This window comes from Phocoena phocoena, chromosome 14 (assembly GCF_963924675.1).
Source record: "Phocoena phocoena chromosome 14, mPhoPho1.1, whole genome shotgun sequence".
Lineage (NCBI taxonomy): Eukaryota > Metazoa > Chordata > Mammalia > Artiodactyla > Phocoenidae > Phocoena > Phocoena phocoena.
The window spans coordinates 44,065,879-44,087,694 of NC_089232.1; the positions used below are offsets into that span (position 1 = coordinate 44,065,879).

The 21,816-nt window shown below is 37.5% G+C and overlaps 1 protein-coding gene across 2 annotated transcripts in view; it reads right to left on the bottom strand.

The window, feature by feature from the left end:
• The window catches only part of CFAP36 (cilia and flagella associated protein 36), a 32,512-nt gene extending 29,751 nt beyond the window's left edge, over window positions 1-2,761 (bottom strand). Inside the window, exon 1 of one of the 2 annotated variants that reach the window (XM_065891096.1) lies at window positions 2,473-2,761. In XM_065891096.1, coding sequence (XP_065747168.1) covers window positions 2,473-2,587 — 115 coding nt within the window. In that variant the 5' untranslated portion in view covers window positions 2,588-2,761. The remainder of the gene's footprint in view (window positions 1-2,472) is intronic. The other variant, XM_065891097.1, reaches the window with a different exon arrangement.
• Window positions 2,762-21,816: the final 19,055 nt, after the last annotated feature.

A 21,816-nucleotide genomic window follows, 5' to 3' on the forward strand; every position in this document is an offset into this window, starting at 1 on the left:
GTTCCAGATTATTTTATCATACTGGAACTTTGCTGATCCAAATTTTACTGAAAGTTACTCGGCCTTCTTTATTACATATAAATCAATAATGAAATAAAAATAAATAAAAACAAATGTTTACTGAATGATCATATGTGTGAAACAATGTAGATTAGAAAGATATATATTCCCTCAAGAAGCTACAATGTGATTAAGGAAAGAAGACAAACTCATGAATTGTAAGCAATAAACCCCCTTTTTATAATATTCCCCCCAAATGATCTTTCTAAAATGCAAAACTAACTTCTGTAATTTTCTATTTAAAACTCTTCAATTACTGCTCTTTGCCTAGAGAATAAATCCAAAATACTTAGAAGACCAGACAAAACCCTCCAAGACTGGATCCCAAATCTCAACTCCCACCACTCCAAAACCCAAACTTTGCACTCTTAACAATACACAATTACTTGGAATACTGACAAATGTAACACAAAAAGACAAAAAAAAACCATGCCTTTGCTCAAGCCCTTAGATCTCTTTGCCTTTACCCGGCCCCCCTTCTCCCAACCATTCTCCAAAATATTGCAAGTGGCACATTTTCCATGATCTGCTACCCACTCCCAACTCCTAGGCTAGTTAGAGTACTTCCTCTGAACTCTTAAAATACACAGCACCATGTGCCTACCCTTATTATAACACCTGCCAATTTACATTTAAATTCCATTTACCTGCCAAATTGCAAACTTCTCAAGCACAAGGATTTGTTTTATTCACCTTTCTATCCTCAGCTTCTGGCTGAACGACACTCAATACATTTTGAAATAAAGGCTGATATTACAGAGTAGTACAAAACTAATTTTTAAATTATCTGAGGTGATGAATAGCACGTTGACAACCCAAAGTCAGTGAAATATAAACATTATTATTTCAAGTGTCACTGGGATGTTACTTCCATTTCTCCTGGCATCTGCTCTATATAACACTGGGCATACATGCAATGTAGCAGCTACTAAAGCTGTTTTCAGTTAATTTTGAAGCCAAATTACTACATTACATGTTTATAAGGCTGAGGATTACTGTTTCCCTGTAAAATTACGCAATCAGGTGTGTTACAACTGAGATGCAGCCACTTTTGACATCTGGGGATAAAAGGAACAATGCTTTATTTTTTTTTTTTCCATTTCAGCATTTAGTTTCATTCAGTAGGGTAAATGGAATCAAAAGGTGACATAATTTCCTTTTTCTCCTAAAGGAGGTCAGAATACCACCACATGCTTCATCAGTCTCATAATAGCATTTTAAATTCTTAAAAAGAGCAGAAATAAAAGTTATTTTGAACTTATTTTAAAAATTACCTGTAAGAACAATACTTAATAAATACTATTTGAATTTTGCTCATGGCAATGAGAATGTAATGAAAAGATTCAGTGGTCAAAGTAAATTTCCTCTTTACCGGCTTCATGGAATCTTAGGGCTGAAAGGACTCTTAAAAGATCATCCAGGATAACCAACCATTTGATAGTTGAATTCCCCTCTATAATAACTCCATTAAGTTGTTGTCAGATTCATTCAAACACTGCTAGTGGCTGGGGAACTCATTACCTCCTGAGGCAGGCTAATTTATCTGGGATACTCTCTGTTATGAAGCACTTCCTTCACAGAAATTTGTTCCCCTCTAGCTTGTACCCACTGACCCTAGCTCTATCTCACTGAAGCTTACAAAAACAAGTCTAATCCCTCCAACATAAGACAGATGTTCAAACGATTAATGGATATGACTACCCTTAAAGTCTTGGCCGGCTAAACAACTGCAACAACAGCCTGGAATTATTCATATGACATCGTTTGTGGTTCCTTTTCCATGAATAGGCTCCAATTTGTCTCTAAGAACTGAATGCAGGACTCCAAAGCATGAACTGATCAGAACCTGGAGGTATCCTTTCCTCACAGGAAATGTTATGACACGGTTACATAACTCATTTGTTGTAAGATACCCTCCATTTTTGGTATAACCGAGAGTCAGAGAACTCAAAAAAGGGAATACAGGCCACCGAGATCACCGGCTCTGGGCCTGCTGGAGTAATCACACACCCCTCGCCCACCCACTTTTCGGTCAACTGTTGGGATCAGAAGGAACTCAGAAGCAAACTGACGTCTCCCCTCCCAAGTCACTGGGGAAGTTGTTGAAGAAACCCACACAAACAGTGCACCTGCCCAAGGCAGAAAGGTGCAGGATGAGGTGAGAAACCCAACATAGGATTAAAGTCTGATGTTTTTCGGATGTGTGCTTGGGCCCAGGGGGAAAGGTATCTCGGTCCTCGTTTTCATTTCCGTGAAGGAAAGGACCGGCGCAGTGACAGCAACACATCCTAAAAACCAGCTCTAAACCTGGCAGACAGGAGTGGAGACCGGGGAGATGAAAGGCAGTTTGTGGAGAGGCTGTTGGTGTGAGAGAGGTGAGAAAGGGTTGACGATTCGGGATCTGAATTTTACCTTCACATTTCTGCTCCACAAAGTCCAAGATGGGAATGGACCAGTCCGGGCCCCTCAGAAACCCCGCGATGCTCTCCACTACCCATTCCACCTCGTCCTCTTCTTCCGCAGCCATTCCGCCCCCGAGGGCCGCCGCGGAAGCCTAGGCCAGACCCCCGGAGCCTGGAAGGCCTTTCGGCCGCAGGGAACCGAGAGGAAATGGGAAGACAAGTTGCCCCCGCAGTCTCGCAGTCACCTGGATGAAAGCTACAAACCAGTTAACGTAAAACGGTCGCTATGGCAACCCGCGTAGCCGCCCCTAGAAGCCGCCCGGAAGTGAAGCCAGCTTCCGCGGAGCTAGCGCGTCCTAGAGAGAGGTATTTGAAGAACTCTTCCGATTGGCTGGAAAGGAACAGTATTGAGTCGAAAGGTAGCCTTCCGCCCATTGGCCCGGAGCTGCTGGGGCAGAGAGGAGGAGTGTAGCCATTGGCTGGAAGTCCTGGAAAGAATCTCAGCATTCCCTCTAGATAAATGCGTGAGACCAAGGCTTAGAAATGGCGCTGGGAAGGCGAGCCTCACCTGGACTGTGACTGAAAATTTTAAAGGCTTCAATACACGGTTGTATCCCCCACCACTCAGTCCCGAACATTTTCAGACCCGCTGGCCCAGAAACGTTTGCAATTAAAAGGTTGTTTGAAAATACAAACCTGAGCAAAGTAGCTCTGTAAGACTTGCTGATTCGCTCTGCTGTCAGTTTGCATCCTGTAGCTGAAGGCGGGTCTTTAAACTTTACTGCGCAGATAGAAATAACTAGAATTGACCTTTTCAAGACCAAAATCAAAGTAAATGTTCCTTTAAATAAATGTCTAGGTAACCAACCCTTTTGTTAAGTTACACCAACTCTACTTTTAGATTGGGGTCATTTGTGGAATGGGTCTTCAAAGGTCATTGTCAGGGTACTTGGCATCCCAAAGTATTTTCAAACAACCTTATATGTATTTACATAAATGGGGTCATATTGTATGTACAGTTATGAAACTGTTCACTTAATATTTGGTCATCTTTTCATATAAACATAAAACTATCATTTCTGTATAGCTACATGGTATTCAATAAACTACCGTTTCGTTATTTTTATTTCTTGTATATACACACAGTATCTTACTTGGATGCATAGATGTCATTAGTGTGCAGGGTTTTTTTTCCCTCCGTGGTGTGGATATACCATGCCATTTTTCCCTTCTACAAACTGCTAAAATGAACATCTGTGTGTCTCTAAGAACTGTTGGTTTATTGACTATTCCAAAGGATAGATTCTACCAGATTTGCTAAATGAAAGACTATATATATTTTGATTTGTGTGACCAATTCTCAATAGCTAGGTTAAATTACTTCGATTTCTCAAATTTATAAACAATTCTGTAATGAACATACTTGCACATGTTTTTCAACTCTAGTCTCATTATTTACTTTGAATAAATTCCCAAAGGAAAGATTACCGAACCTATTTTTAAAAGCCTTTTTGAAAAATATCTATACCAATCCACTAGGTTAAAGATGATACATAGTTTTAATTTGCATTTTAAAATTTGAATTTGAGCTTTATTTCATATTGATTAACCTTTGTGTTTCTTTCTATGTTACTTTTTCATACCTTTTGACCATTTCTTCTTGGGATTTATTTTTCTTATTGATTTGAAAGAGGTTTTTATACATTAGTATAAGAATTTTAACTTTGTCATATGTTGCAGTGACATGTTTGTAATTTGTCTTTTAGTTCACTGTGTCTTTTGCCATATAGAAGTTTTACATTTTTTATGTAAATGATAGCCGATAAGTTATCTTCCTTAGTGGATAGCCATGCTCCAGGTACCACTTACTGGAAATGGGTGTGGTAAGTGTGGGGGGTTTTGAGTTACTGAGAAGAGGTAAAAGGAGAGAAGGACATCATCATTTTGGAGCTAAAATATTGTGACACCAGAAGGGGATTACTGTGGCTTCTTGTTCTCCTTTTCTGTCTTCTAAACCAGCTTAAAAGAGAAATACTCCTTTTCTGCCAGTTTCCTTTCTTCATAAAGAAGTTACTTGTCAGGTTTCTAATGAGCGTGAAGGCCACAAAGTGCTATCCAACTGCACTCAGCATTACCTGGCCTTAGGGTCTTTATCTTTAGTCTCTTGGGAGTGCTTTCCAATTCCACTGGAAGCAGATAATAACTGGAATGCACAAGCTCTTCTTTGGTTTATTTTCTCAGCGTTATTCTTCAATGTGGCCAATGTGAATTCCCTCAGGCCTGCAAGTTTTCTCATTTATTTCAAAACATTGAATTATTTCAATTTTCTCCTCAAATGTAAGGATTTTCTTTTTATTCAGTACTTGGGACCTTTATAAGAAGGATGCTTATACAGATTTAATATAATATATTCAATATGCTTATCATGAAATAAACACAAACTCAAAAGAACAGTGCACACACTCTTAGGGCAATGCATGTGGGTTGCTCTGGAGGAAGAATAAGAAAACAAGGTGGGTGTGCGTTGTGCATTTTACCATATAGCACTTTGTTCAGCCAGGTAGTGTTTTTCATGTTTTGCAGTGCTACAAAGCATGGTCCTCTCTTGAAAAATCACAACTTCTCGTTTTGACCACTTTATCTGCTATGTATGAACAAATTTTCACATTGAAGTTGTTTGTTGTAACAGAAAAGACTGAAATAGATAACATACATACCCATGTAAGCATACACACACACACACACATCTACAGTACTTTTACCATGGTGTTGATAAGAGGTTAATTAGAGAACACATAAAAATTACTTGGGACCATGCTTGGTAAGTTAGTAAATGCTCAATACATGTTAGCTATTATTATATGTAATTTAGATTCTTTTTTAACAGCTTGCATTCTCTTTATTTTGTCTCTCTTCACTGACAAGTCAGTTACGTTCTTTACTGCATTCCTACTGAAATCTCTTGCTTCTCCCCATCCCTGTATGGGAACTGGATCTCTGCCTTACTAAAGGGTTATAAAGTTCAGTCTTAACAAGATAATTACATTCCTCCAGATTTTTCAGGGACCACGTGAATAGCAACTACTTACATGTGTGTAGTAGTTCATAGTTTACAAAGAAATTTACATGTTTGACTCAGGACAACCTTAAGAGCTAAGTAAAGATGGTATTAAGATTTCCCCCATCTTACGGATGATGTGTACTAGTTTGCTAGGACGGCTGTAGCAAAGTACCACAGACTGGGTGGCTTTGTCAAAGGCTAAGAAATAGTCAAAGTAAAACCAGTGAATCACCAAAGTAGTAATTAGTTAAAGTTTATTGTGCACACATCAAAAAGACAGTTTGCAGACCAGAAGCTCTTAAACCAAAACATGGAATGAGGCTCAGGGGTATATTATTATAAAGCAGCTTATGTAATGAGAAAGCAGTGACCATTTATTCTTTACAGTGATTGGTTATAATATTAGAATTTTCTTAAACGATAGGGAATTTGTCAGTGATTACCTGATATCAACCTTGGGGAACAGTTCAAGTTTCACTTATGATTTCCAGAGGCATAAACAAGAAATGACCCAGGTCAAGTAGGTCTCATACAACAAACTAAATTAAGCCTTGTTTATATGACTAAACTCTTTTTATTGGCTAAGGGAATTTTCAAAGCCAGTCTCCCTTTGTTTCTGATTTTAATAGCTTGAGCAACAGAATTTTATTTTCTCATAGTTCTGGAGACTAGAAGGCTGACTTCAAGGTGTCAGGAGGTTTGGTTTCTTCTAAGGCCTCTCTTCCTGGCGTCTAGATGCTGCCTTCTCACTGTGTTCACCTGGTCTTCCCTCTTTACCTGTCTGTGTCCAAATTTCCTCCTCTTATAAGGACATCAGTTGAAGGGGATCAGAATGTGACACCCTAAAATATGCCACTTCGGCATATTGGTTATTTTGAGCTGAAGGCAGCTGAGAAACAGCAGATGCAGAAATAGCTCTCTGCTCTCCTCCATCTGCATAAAACAGGGCATAAATTTCCCATGAGAAACCTACTTACTTTCCCTGTACCAGGCAGAGGCGAGGAGAACACGGAGACGAGGAGTCAATTCTGGGATGAGTCTGCATAAATAGACTCTACTAAAATAACCGTTGTCTTCCATTCAAAGATATCTTAACCACTCCTTCCCCATGTATTTACAAGTCACTTCCGCACAATTTGTCAGCCCTAGAAGCCCAAGTCCTCTTTCCTTTGTCTAGTCACTTCTCCACAGTTTATCACCCTTTGTTAAAATGGTACATAAGCCCACAAGTCTCTCTGCTCTTTGACTTTTTTCACTTCTTTTTGGTGAAGCCCCCATGCATATAAAGTTGTAAATATTAATAAAATTGTATGCCTTCTCTCCCATCAATCTGACTTTTGTCAGTTTAATTCATAGGCCCCAATGACTAAACCTAAGAGAGTAGAAGAAAGGTTTTCTCCTTCCCTACATAGTCGTATTGGATTAGGGCCCACCCTAATGACCTCATTTTAACTTAATAACCCCTTTTAAGGCCCCCTCTCCAAATGCAGTCAAATTTTTAGGTACTGTGGTTAGAACTTCAACATATGAATGTTGGGGGACATGATTCAGCCCATAACAGGTGGGAAAACTGAGACTGTATTAGGTCACATTTCTTGCCCGGGGTCAGCACAAAGTCAGGGCTTGCACTTCTCTGTACTTGACACTTAAGCAACAAGGTAACCTCCAATTTTAATTTTATAATATATCACAGAAGATTTTCCATGTTTACATGATCCCTTTTAATGTTACCTAGTGTCTTAGCTTGGGCTGCTGTGACAGAATACCATAGTCTAGGGGGCTTATAAACAACAGAAATTTCTTTTTCACAGTTCTGGAGGCTGAGAAATCCAAGATCAAGGAGTCAGCTGATTTGGTGAAGGCCCACTTCCTGATTCATAGACCACCATCATCTCTCTGTGTCCTCCCAGGTGGTAGAGGTAAGGGAGTTCACCAGGGTCTCTTTATAAGGACACTAATCCCATTTATGAAGGCTCCTCATGACCTAATCACCTACCAAAGACCCCTACTTCCTAATATCATCACTTTAGGGGTTAAGATTTCAACATACCAATTTTAGCAGTACACAAGCAATTCATTTCCATTGTGTGAACATAATACAATTTATTTAAACAATTCCGTATTTACCTAGGCTGTTTCTTGCACTGTTTTAAAAATAAATGCATCCTTGTAACTAAATCTTTGCACCTAATCTTTACCACTTTGTGAAAATGAATTCCTAAAAGTGGAATTGCTAAATCATACAGCAAGCAGTTTTTAAAGACATGTACCTATGGAGTTTGGTTTTGTTTTAAGAGGAAGTATTGTGCATTCTGCAATCATCATGGTTAAATGCTAATTCTTATCCCTTTTATTATTGTTTTATATCCATGAGTCCACATGTCCCTACAAATGCACAAATATATCTCAGATACTTGGGAGATTGCTAATTTAGTCAGGGGAGGACTAGAAATGATTGTAAATTCCAGACGATATAAATTCTTTAATTTCACAAATGTATCTCCAACTCCAACACAATGATTTGCACTAAGAGACCCACAATGAGTATTTGATGAACATGTGAATTATGACTGGAGTACATAGAGCCTCATATTCACCTGAAAACAATCCATTTCTCTTTTCTGCTCCTGCGGGAGACAGTAAAGGTGTGACTACTGGCAGAGTGGGGTTTTTTTAACTTTAGCAAAATATGCTTGCATTCTAGATCAGATGGCTTATAGTTATTATTAGCAATAAGCTTAAAAATACCAATGCAACAGAAGTGTCATTTTCATATGTAATTTATAGAACATATAAAACAGCTCTAATGAACTACCTAATTATTACTCCAAATGGTATGAATTCAGCTTCCAAGTAAAGAAAGGAAAAAAGGTCACTGCTTTAATCCTCTAAATTGCTTTTATTCTGGCTATAGAAAGACTTTTTAGAAGTTCTAAATTATAGGTTCTTTCCAAATAGTCTTGATTATTTGGTTTATATAACAGCAAAGGGATGGAGGAGGTTTCCATGGGTTGACAAATAAATAATTACCTGCCATATCTTCAAATTCTCCAATGAATCCTTAGATTTTTATTGCATTTGCAGACATAGCATCACAGAATTTCCATTCTCTTTTCAATGTCTTTTATTGCTCATAATCTATAAAATGTTCAACAACTTGATTTAAAATAACAGCAAAGAAATGTAAATACAATGACTTTTCAAATTGTGACTTAACACATACATTTGGTGTGAAATGGCATGGCTTAGAATCCTTTCTTTACTCATTGAGTGCATACTGTGTGCCAAGCACCATGCTAGAAACCAAGAATAAAGAACTCCAGATATGGTACATTCTAAATTCCAACTGTATGATAGTTTGCTTATTTTCATTTCATCTCTAAATGTTCAGGATCTTTGTGTGAATTACTCTTTTTCTTTCACCTCCTTTTCTTTAGTCATTAGGTTTGTTTCATTGTCTTATTTGTGTATATGTAGATAATTTTCCTATTTTACTTTCTTCTCTTCCCTTCTACGTTGGATTATGTACTAAATTGACTCTTGCATTTGTCTTCCATTGTGTTTTCTTATCTATTTTCTCTTTTTCTTTTAACTACTATATTAGTGACTTTGGGGAGGATGACTAATTTATAGAACATGTTTATATGCATCTTAGACCTGCTTTTAGTTCTCTCTCTTAAAAGCAGCTATAGTCTAAATTAAATGGCCTCTAAATTTTTTTGACCAGATACTTCATCAGTAAAAAAAATTTTGAATACTCCTCTTAATATTTGAATATATATTTACTAATGACTTATGGACCTGTACATATACATATATGAATATAAATAATTGTATACTGTATAATTAAAAAAAACAAAAGTTGAAACTTGAAATTAACAAAGGATGAGATAAAAATATATAGGTTGAAATTCTAATACTTTTTCCCTGAGTGCCAATGGATAATTTTGTGGACCCACTGTGGAGGCCACTAGTTTAGACTTGATAAACTTGATAGTTTGGGCTTCTGGCGTAGTAAGGAAGCCAGTGAGTGGCCTGTTTGCTTTAGTCCCGCTTTGAATATCTGGGAAAGATGATAAAGAAAATTTCAAGGTTCATATTTGGAGCCCAGAACATTGAGATCAAGTCTCTCAAGCAAAAAAGGATGACAGAAGCCTCTTCCACCTTCAGAAGAGGTGGAATCAGATACCCTGACTGGGAACCATCCTGATGTCAGAGGCAGTAGGGAAGTGGGCTTAATAATGGAATATATTTTAAGGATGGCAGGGGAACACTCTTTTATCTATTCATTTTAAAATGTTATCTTTATTACTCCTTCTGTTGGAAAAGTCATATGGTCAGCCCTCCATATCCACGGGTTCTGCATCCTCAGATTCAACCAAATGTGGATCAAAAGTACTTGAAAAAAAAAAATTCCAGAAAGTTCCAAAAAGCAAAACTTGAATTTGCCACACTGGCCACTATTTTCATAGCATTTACATTGTATTAGGTATTAGGAGTAATCTGGAGATGATTTGAAATAAAGGGGGATATGTATAGGTTATATACAAATACTGCAAATACTATGCAATTTTTCATAAGAGACTTGAGCATCCACACGTTTTGATATCCACAGGGGTCCTGGAACCAATCCCCCATGGATACCAAAGGATGATTGTATATGTGTATTGAAAAAGACTCTAACGGTATAGAACTACACAATGAAGAAAGTGAAAGTCTATTTTTCCTACCATCTAAAAAAAACTCACTGTGATTGTTTGGTTATCGGCCTCCAGATTTTTTTAATGTGCCTATTGACATATATTATTATCTTCTTTAACCAAAATGAGGCCATTCTCCTTTGTCTAACTTGCTTTTACTTCATTTTCCAAGGATCTTTCAATATTAATACAAAGAAATTGTTCTTTCAAATGGATGCATGGTATTCCATTATACAGATGAACCTTTTTTTTTAATAAATTATTTTATTAAGTTTTGGCTACTTTGGGTCTTTGTTGCTGCGTGCGGGCTTTCTCTAGTTGAGGCAAGCAGGGGCTACTCTTTGTTGTGGTGCGCGGGCTTATTGCAGTGGCTTCTTTTGTTGCAGAGCACGGGCTCCAGGCACGTGGGCTTCAGTAGTTGTGGCTGGCGGGCTCAGTAGTTGTGGCTCACAGGCTTAGTTGTTACGCGGCACACGGGATCCTCCCGGTCCAGGGCTCGAACCCGTGTCCCCTGCGTTGGCAGGCGGATTCTTAACCACTGCGCCACCTGGGAAGCCCTAGATGTACCTTTTTAAAATGAATATCTTATTCATTTATAATATTTTGCTCTTATAAACATTGCTACATTAAATATCAATGTACATGTATTTTTGCATTCTTGCCAAGTCATTTCATAAAAGAGAATTAGAATTCTGGGTGTAAGGATATGAAACATTTTTGGAACAATAAAATTTTCCATCAGTATTACCAAATTGCCCTCCAAAAGGCAATACAAACTGACCCTCTCACCAAAAGATTGTGTTTATATTTCCACACCTTTTCAGCACCAGAAACGTTAGTGTTTTAGTGATTTTTAATCTGAAAGCTAAAAAAAAATTTACTTGTTTTAATTTACCAATGTTTAATTGTTAATGAGGCTGAGGATGTTTCATATATTAATTGGCCATTTCTGTTTGTGAAAGCAATAATTTTTAAAAGAATATTACTGTTTTATTTTTATTTATTTATTTTTTAATTTGGTTGCTCCGGGTCTTAGTTGCGGCAGGTGGGCTCCTTAGATGCGGCTCACCCGCTCCTTAGTTGTGGCATGTGAGCTCCTTAGTTGTGTGTGGCATGCAAACTCTAAGTTGCGGCATGCATGCGGCTCTAGTTCCCTGACCAGGGATCGAACCTGGGCCCCCCGCATTGGGAGCACGGAGTCTTAACCACCGTGCCACCAAGTGAAGCCCCGAAAGCAATATTTGTTTTGTTTCTTTTTAACTTTCTATTATACAGATTTGCACATACACCAAAGAAACACCATGCTTCAACAATTACCAACATTTTTTCCAAACCCATTATGTCATTTTATATAGAGTTCTTTTACGTAAGATTGGAAGATGCCATTTAGTGCCCTTTGACTCAGGCACTCAACTCTAATTCTTTGGCTAACTAGAACAAGTGTAAACTAAAGGGTAACAGCCAACCCTAGGCATCTTGCAGCAGTGAAAACGTAGTTGCTAATTGAGGCCACCAGATGGCAGACCACGAGGAAAAAGAAAAAGGAGACGAAATCAATGCCTACCAAGACCCAGCTTCAGGATGGCCCAAAGGTTTTAGGGAACTTTGTTTCCTATTAGTAGTGCGGGGGCGGGGGGGGGCGAGCAGATTAATTAGTCAAAGGCATTGTTTTAAACCATAGTGATGTATTTAATTATCTGATAGTAATGTCATTTATTATCTGATGCATTTTATTATCAGATTAAATATCTTTTATATTTTCTTTTTCATTTTTTTCTATGAATCTCTAGGGCTCCAAAAATAATGTTTTAATTGGAATTGCATCAGAATTATAAGTTAATTTGAAAAAAGTAAGATCCTCATACTATTTATTTTTCCCATGAAAGAACATGTTTTCCCCATTTATTTGTCTCCATTTATATCTTTTTTTTTTTTTTTGCGTACATGGGCCTCTCACTGTTGTGGCCTCTCCCGTTGTGGAGCACAGGCTCCGGACGCACAGGCTCAGCGGCCATGGCTCACGGGCCCAGCCGCTCCGCGGCATGTGGGATCTTCCCGGACCAAGGTCCGAACCCGTGTCCCCTGCATCGACAGGCGGACTCTCAACCACTGCGCCACCAGGGAAGCCCTCCATTTATATCTTTCAATAAGGATTACAGTTTTCCTTATAAAGGTCATGCACATCACTCATTAAAAATTTCATTTGGGAACAGGTTTATTTTACATGTATGCTAACTGGATTTTGACAATTTCATACAAATATATTGACTTCTGCAGGGTTAATATGTACTCTGCTTTCTTTTATTAAGAAATAACTATGAGTTAGTTCTTTTTAATTGCCCTGCTGTGGAATTACTTAATCTGGAAAGCATCACAAAATTCTTGTGTTTGCCTTTCTACTATTTATTTCTCTTATTTCTGTTTCATACTTCATTACATTGGCTAAAAATGGCATAAAATATGAAAATTTAATAATGGTAAATAATGTATCTTTAGTATGTTTAACTGACTTTATTTGGAATAGACACTCATCGTGTTTATTTTAATTTTATATAGTAATATGTTTTTATTAAGAATATAAATGAATGTTGAATTTCACCTGGTGGCCTTTTAGCATCTACTGAGAGGATCATATGATTTTTCTTATTTAATCAATTGATATGGTTATTCTATTAATGCTTTCTTGTATTGTCAGCTTTCCAGTCTAAGGTAAATTCTCCTTGATTTCAATGGGTTGAAGTTTTAGTGTATTTTGAACTAGATTTGCTAGCATTTTATTTATTTTGTGTCTAACATTCATAAGTTAGGTTTGTCTAAATTTTTTTTCCGTGTCACATCTTTATTAGATTATAGTGTCGGAGCTATGTTTAGCTCATAAAAGAATTGGATAACACCCAATCATTTTCTCTGTTTTATGTTCTGGAATAAATATGTAATGATTTTTATCTATTTTATTATTATTATGTTTCTAAGGCTGATCAGAAAAGAATGCAGTTTTTAAAATTTAAATTAAAATAAACAAATGCTTGTATTAGACATGTTTTATAATTCAAAACCTTAAAGAACAGTAATAAAGGTTATTTCCCCCACCCCAACATGTTAAAGAAATGCCTGCCAAACCCATTATAAAAGATTATCTCTGTCTGAGTGTGCTCTGGGTTATACTATTACATAAAGCAGACAAAATCCTTTATTTTTCTCAGCTGTTCTGCTCAATCTTGGTGAGAAAATTATGCCTAGTGATTCAGCATCTGAAATGTTATACCAAGTCAAAAGTTGCTGCCTATATATTTTTCACAATAAGCTATTGCATTTCTTAGGTGCTGGTAGATAATAATATTCCAAGGAAGTGTATTTCTTGGGGGGAAAGAAAAAGGCAAAAAAGAATTTTGACTCTTGTTTTATCTAGGTGTACATCTTGCCTCTAGAAGTAGCTCATGGCAAATAGTTATGGTAAGCTTCCAGATTAATAATATTCATAATTCATTATGGCTCTTCTGACAGATCACAGCTTTGTTCAACAGAACTCTCTGCCATGTTGGAAATGTTCTGTTTCTGTGTCCAATGTCTACTGTGGCTCTGAGGACTTGAAATGTGGCTAGTGCAAATGAGAAACTAAATTTTTATTTTTATTTATTTTTAATTAATTTAAATTTAAATAGCCACTTGTGGCTAGTGGCTACCAAATTGGACAGCTCAACTTTCAAGGTACAAAATTTAATTAGTAGGGATACATTAAAAAATCCAGAATCTAAACATTTCCTTATTATGCATAAATAAATTTCACTTGCCTGTATTTTGACAACTGAGGATCAATATCAGTCTCTGCTCACTTCTCCAAAATTATTTACACTTGCATTTTTTTTTACATCTTTATTGGAGTATAATTGCTTTACAATGGTGTGTTAGTTTCTGCTTTATAACAAAGTGAATCAGTTATACATATACATATGTTCCCATATCTCTTCCCTCTGTGTCTCCCTCCCTCCCACCCTCCCGATCCCACCCCTCCAGGCGGTCACAAAGCACCGAGCTGATCTCCCTGTGCTATGCGGCTGCTTCCCACTAGCTATCTACCTTACGTTTGGTAGTGTATATATGTCCATGCCTCTCTCCCACTTTGTCACAGCTTACCCTTCCCCCTCCCCATATCCTCAAGTCCATTCTCTAGTAGGTCTGTGTCTTTATTCCTGTCTTACCCCTAGGTTCTTCATGACATTTTTTTTCCTTAAATTCCATATATATGTGTTAGCATACAGTATTTGTCTCTCTCTTTCTGACTTACTTCACTCTGTATGACAGACTCTAGGTCTATCCACCTCATTAAAAATAGCTCAATTTCGTTTCTTTTTATGGCTGAGTAATATTCCATTGTATATATGTGCCACGTCTTCTTTATCCATTCATCTGATGATGGACACTTAGGTTGTTTCCATCTCCGGGCTATTGTAAATAGAGCTGCAGTGAACATTTTGGTACATGACTCTTTTTGAATTATGGTTTTCTCAAGGTATATGCCCAGTAGTGGGATTGCTGGGTCATATGGTAGTTCTATTTTTAGTTTTTTAAGGAACCTCCATACTGTTCTCCACAGTGGCTGTATCAATTTACATTCCCACCAACAGTGCAAGAGGGTTCCCTTTTCTCCACACCCTCTCCAGCATTTATTGTTTCTAGATTGTTTGATGATGGCCATTCTGACTGGTGTGAGATGATATCTCATTGTAGTTTTGATTTGCATTTCTCTAATGATTAATGATGTTGAGCATTCTTTCATGTGCTTGTTGGCAGTCTGTACATCTTCTTTGGAGAAATGTCTATTTAGGTCTTCTGCCCATTTTTGGATTGGGTTGTTTGTTTTTTTGTTATTAAGCTGCATGAGCTGCTTATAAATTTTAGAGATTAATTCTTTGTCAGTTGCTTCATTTGCAAATATTTTCTCCCATTCTGAGGGTTGTCTTTTGGTCTTGTTTATGGTTTCCTTTGCTGTGCAGAAGCTTTGAAGTTTCATTAGGTCCAATTTGTTTATTTTTGTTTTTATTTCCATTTCTCTAGGAGGTGGGTCGGAAAGGATCTTGCTGTGATTTATGTCATAGAGTGTTCTGCCTATGTTTTCCTCTAAGAGTTTGATAGTTTCTGGCCTTACGTTTAGGTCTTTAATCCATTTTGAGCTTATTTTTGTGTATACACTTGCATTTTAAAAACTTGGTTTAATACTTACCTCCCAGCTGAGCCACCTTCTTTCACCATTCTGAGACGTATTCTGTTTTTCCTGTCTTGGCATTTGCTGTTGTTGTTGTTCCACTTTGTTTACATGCTTTTAGGTCTGTCATTAGGTGTCTTTGTAATTTTGTATCCAAACCTACTGAATTTTTGGTACTTTCTTTAAAAAAAAAAGTGATTTGGTTTAAAAATTGGACATGAACATTCTGCCATGTAGAATGATGGATAATTATATCAGAATCATAACAGTAAGATGATCATGGGTAAAATATGATCAAGAAGAATTTGCAAAAATTTTTAATGAGAATTTATAAAAATAGAATTGGCACTTTAGTAAGGAAACTGCAGCTATATCATTGAACTGCTTTTCAAGATGAAGCCAAATTATACTTTAAACTTTCTAAAAATGTGCACTTCAGTATACACCAGTTTTACATGTATTCTCCACATCCAGTGCCACTATTATTAAAATTTTAAGATTTGGTGGTTATGTTATTGTAACAATCCTGCATATCCTGCTTCTTGTATTTCTATAGCAGCAATCTGAATGTATACTTGACAAGTTTTATGATTTCAAATGACCTAATAAGATCTGGAAATGATTTCAGTTAATTATCTTTTGATTAACAGATTGCAAAGTACTATTTTAGAGAGATTGGAATAACCACTCATTTGAAGCTAAAGCTTCATCATTTAATAAATTAATTCATCATTCAAGTCAGAAGATTTAGTAGTTGAGAATAGTGGTAGCCACCTATTTTTTTAAAAGGCTAATTTTAAATGAAATTATTTGTGACTGGAGTCCAGATACTGGAAATATTGGACTGGCTGAGTACTTAAAAGAACAAGTTTCTATAAAGATGCTGAGTCTGGTGGTTGAGGCCATTCTAATAGGGATGAGAGAGGTGACTCACAAACTCTTCAGAAAGGAGATGCTACACCTCACTCAGATCAGTAACTGAGAAGATTAGTCTAGCTTCTTGATAAAATGCAATCTTATTACCTTGGTCCCCACCAACTCACAATTCATGATATAAAATTTAAGTTTTCATTGCTTCTTAGGAAAACATTTTGCTAACAAAATAATAGTGTGAACACAGGAAATAATATAAAACATGAGACAATCCTTTTTATTTATCTATTTTTGTATGATTGCCTCATTTAAAAGTTAATGTGATATAAGATAATTTTTTATGATGGCTAAGGATGCTAACTATTTTTACCTGTTTTTGTTTTTTTGTTTTGGGGTTTTTTTTGGCCACTCTGCATGACTTGCAGGATCTTAGTTACCAGGGATGGAACCCGGGCCCCCTGCAGTGGAAGCGTGGAGTCCTAATCACTGGACCGCCAGGGAATTCCCTACCTGTTTATTTTTTCAGATAATTTCAGAATTATTTTATCAAGTTCTTTGAAAGTATTTTAAATTGGGATTTTGCCTATTTGCTTTAAGTATTTTAATTGGTAGGAGAATGGCATTATTAAAATATTAGTCTAAAATATGGTACTACTTTTCTTGTACTTAATATCTTTCAGGAAGATCTAATTTTCTTCATATTGGTGATATATTTTCCATTAAAGTTCATTAACATATATTTATATCTGCTTCTATTACACATTAGGATTCCTTTCTAATTACATATTTCAAACTGAGTATTGTTAGTACATATGAATGTTATTTCAATTTTATATATCCACCTATTTCCAAACATTTTTCTAAGCTCTTTAAAGCATTCTGGGGACTTCCCTGGTGGTGCAGTGGTTAAGAATCCACCTGCCAATGCAGGGGACACGGGTTCGATCCCTGGTCCGGGAAGATCCCACATGCCGGGGAGCAACTAAGCCCGTGTACCACAACTACTGAGCCTGCGTGCCACAACTACTGAAGCCTGTGGGCCTAGAACGCGTGCTCCGCAACAAAGAGAAGCCACCGCAATAAGAAGCCCGTGCACCGCAATGTAGAGTAGCCCCCGCTTGCCACAACGAGAGAGAAAGTCCGCGCGCAGCAATGAAGACCAAATGCCCCCAAAATTAATGAATAAATAAATTTATTTTTTTTAAGTATTCTGTATTCCTCTCCCAAAAATGGAAATTCCCCACTTGCAAATTACTAAATATTCTCAATGAATTTTCAAGGAACTACCAGACCCTGAGATCTTAGTCTGGATTATCTGAACAGCAGATAAACCGAGCTATTTGTATTACCCATAGGCCAAGGACTTTCACTGATGCCCATAGCCAATGTTCAGGGTATCCAAACCATGCACTGGCTATCTCATTTGTACCCCCAAAACAGGATTCAAACTCCATGATCCATTACATTTGTGTGGAGCCTCATGTGCTTAAGACTAAGAACTGTGTAAAACTTGCCTGATAACAGTTCATGGGGAGCAGTGGTTTCCAGAGAAATGTTCCACTATTTTCACTTATAAACGTTGCAATTTCCCAAAGCTCTGATACTTTAGGAAATAATTTGATCTATAATCATTCAATCAGTCCAGTCAGGAAAACAGAAACCACTGTATGTAGTTCAAACAGAAAGGGATTTAATTCTAAGAAATGGTTACAAAGGTGTTGGGAGGGCTAGAGGAAAAAAGAAGGAATGTTGCCCAGAGTTGAGAAAGCTGCTACCACCGTGCTTAGGCTGGAGCCCTGCAGCTGCATTTGCTGCCAGAGGTTACTGGGTAGCCGTGCAGGAACTCCACCTCCACAGAACGGGCACCCTGTGGCCCGTGCTGAATCTGCTGTTGAGACCCCTCTACCACTGGTACCAGTCTTAAAATGGCTTCTTCTTTTCTCCCGCCAGTGACTCCCATTGGCCAAACCTGACCGGAAGCCAGTTAGTAAAGGATTCTGGGGAATGGAGTTACAGGCTTCTAGCCCCTACGATTATGGAATACAGAAGGGAGAGAGAGTATGGCATTGTGCCAGCAGAAAAATAATTGGCACAGTAATATTCTCAGGTAGATCCTTAATCATTTTAATCAATTACATTAGGTATAAAATTACTTCTGAATGGATTGGATAAGTGTATAGCAATAATCACTTTCCCTTCATTTCTTGGGAAATCTTGCTTTTGAGACTTATTAAGATGGTACTAGCACAAGACAGAGAGTCAAGGATGGTTGAAAAGGGGAAGAATGGACAGGACAGAACAGGTCCAGGGGCAGACACATGGATAATTAACTTGATGAAAGGCCAGTATGGATTTTGAAAAAGACTTCCTCTTTCTAATAAAAAAAATATTTTGTCTCTAAAATTGAGGGTGGAGGTAGGGCAACAATAAAAACCTTTCTTTTTGTCTGAGTAGCAAGAGCCAATGAGTTTCATAAGAAGCTGGGGGTGAGGCAGGAATCTAGCTTGCTAATTATATGCAAATTCTCCTGTATAATGGAAGAAAAATGAGTCAGCAAAAATACAAAGCTACATAAATTAGCACCTTCAGTGTCTTTAGACAAGTGAAACAGCCAAATAGAGTCGTCCCCAAATTAACTTCCTTTCATATTCCATCCAGGCACATCCACTAGAGTTTGTAAAAGGCTCACATTACCATCAGTTGATACCTGATGTGGAATTTTTTTTAACTTCTTTATATTTCCACCACTTTCACTCTGATTCACAAAATGCTTTATTAGAGTTCACTGGGGCTTTATGGCTTATATGACTCAAAAATGAGTTAATTCCTATTTTGTTAGTTGGCATAAAAAACATTCAATGAGCAATGCTGAACAGGATGATTACTCTATGGCTAAACATATATAGATCCTTTCAAAGATTCTTCTGAAAATTCTAGTCTATAGTAAAGCAAATTTAATTTTTTTAATCTTATGAATGTAGAGCATTATCTTTTAAAATGAACTTTGCTCCTGCCAGGACATGTGTGTATATATATTATATATACATATATAATATATATGTATCTCAAATTTATGACTATATTTTGTGGGATACCACTCTGCAGTGCTGTTCTAGAAACTCTTTCAGAATTATGAAATGTTTTAGAATTATTAAAGTTGAAATATCTTTCTAGAGCTTAATTTTTTTAAAGCTGCTACTTGCTGTCATCATGAAATGCATACTATATGATCAATGAAAATTAATATGGAAATAAGTTCATATATATATTTAAATTTTCACATGATAAAAAGAAGAGTATTTCTGTCAGATACTTTTCTTAAGTTTGTGCACCATTCTCTCCCAGTTCTCCTGGGTCTGAAGTAGTCAACCCATTTCATAGTTAATCCTCCTAGGAAAATACTGGAAAGGTGAAAGCAGTGGATTAAGTTATATTGGTTTGCGTAACTTAAACTTAACCCTCTCTCCTCTTGGAGATAATAGGGTGAACATTCAAGACACAGTCACAGAGAACTGCATAGAGATTCCAGAGGGGTCGTTTCACAGATGATCTGTACTTAGTTCCAGTCAGGCAGTCTGCACAGGTGTGGCTGTGCTGTTTCTTCAAATAACGAGACATTTTCATACCTATGGTGGTAGGAAGAATGATGGTCCCCAAGATGTCCACTTCCTGCACATCTAGAACCTGTGAAAGTGTTATCTTAAATGGCAAAAAAAGGATTTTTCAGATGCGATTAAGGATCTTAAAATAAGGAGATTATTCTGGATTATCCAGTGGGCTCAATCTAATTACATGGGTCTTTAAAAGTGGACTTTTTCTCAGCTGTGATTAGAGTGAGATGTGACCATGCAAGAAGGGCGGAGGGGAGATGTAATATTGATGGCTTTTTTTAAAAATAAATTTATGTATTTATTTATTTATTTTTGGATGTGTTGGGTCTTCATTTCTGCACGAGGGCTTTCTCCAGTTGTGGCAAGCGGGGGCCACTCTTCATCGCAGCGCGCGGGCCTCTCACTGTCGTGGCCTCTCTTGTTGCGGAGCACAGGCTCCAGACGCGCAGGCTCAGTAGTTGTGGCTCATGGGCCCAGTTGCTCCGTGGCATGTGGGATCCTCTCAGACCAGGGCTCGAACCCGTGTCCCCTGCATTGGCAGGCAGATTCTCAACCACTGCACCACCAAGGAAGCCCATATTGATGGCTTTGAAGACAGAGGAAGGGGGCCATAAATAAAGGAATGTAAGCAGCCTCTAGAAGTTGAAAAAGGCAAGGAAGCAGTTTCTCTCTTGGAGCCTCCAGAAAGAAAGATAGCTGTGTTAATACCTTGACTTCAGGTCAGTGAAACCTGTGCCTAATTTCTGACCTACGGAACAGTAAGGTAATAAATTTGTGTTATTTTAAGCCTCTAGGTTTATGGCAACTTGTTACTGCAAAAATAGATAACTGATATACCTACAAAGCCATTGCCCCAAGCCCACTGCTGCCTCAGCCATCCTGACCCTCCTCTTGGGACTCTCAATCCAGTAACAAAGGGGTAACCCCTGGCATGGCGAAGTTCCCTGGAGCCCTGTCCCAACACAGCAGCCAGCTTTAGTTCTTATTTATTTATTGATTTTGTCTGTGCCGGGTCTTAGTTGCGTTATGCATCTGGGATCTAGTTCCCTGACCAGGGATCGAATCCAGGCCCCCTGCACTGGGAGTGCAGAGTCTTACCCACTGGACCACCACGGAAGTCCCCAGCTTTAGTTCTGACTGGGCTACACCCAACTTAACCAGTTGTGAAATATTTTGAACATTACTTTCAATTTCAGGGACCTAAATCAGTGACTTTCAAACTTTTTTTGACTCCAGCCCTCCTACAGTAAGATACACATTTTTATTTCAACCTAGGACATAGACACATTCCCACACACACAAATTATATAATTGAAACTAATGTTTCTTGAAACAGTATTTAGCTTTACTACAGTGTATTACACTCTGATATTTTCAATTCTATTCTCTTCTATTTTATTAATGTAAATTTCAACCTACTAAACTGATTTCATGATTCACTAGCAGGTTGCAACCTTCAGCTGAAAAACACTGACCTTGATCATGACAACTCTATGGTCAAGACGTAGAGTTTCTGATGGAGAATATATTCTGTTTCATTTATTTATTTATTTATTGGCCACGCCTCATGGCCTGTGGGATCTCAGTTCCCCAACCAGGGATCAAACCCGCACCCCTTGCAGCAGAAGTGCAGAGTCTTAATGACTGGACCACCAGGGAAGTCCCAATTCGGTTTCATTTTTAAAGGAAGCAGAATTTGTTCAGAATTTAAATAGTTTCTATATGTAACCTTAATTCATTGTTATTAAATGTTATTTATTGGCATACTAAAAATGTATTCGTTTTCTCAAAGCGAACATCAAATCCATGACAGTTTGTAAATTAAGCCTAACAGTAAGAGAGAGGGACCACAACAGGGAAGGGATACATTTTAGAAACAATTTTTAAATGAATAGATACAGTCGTT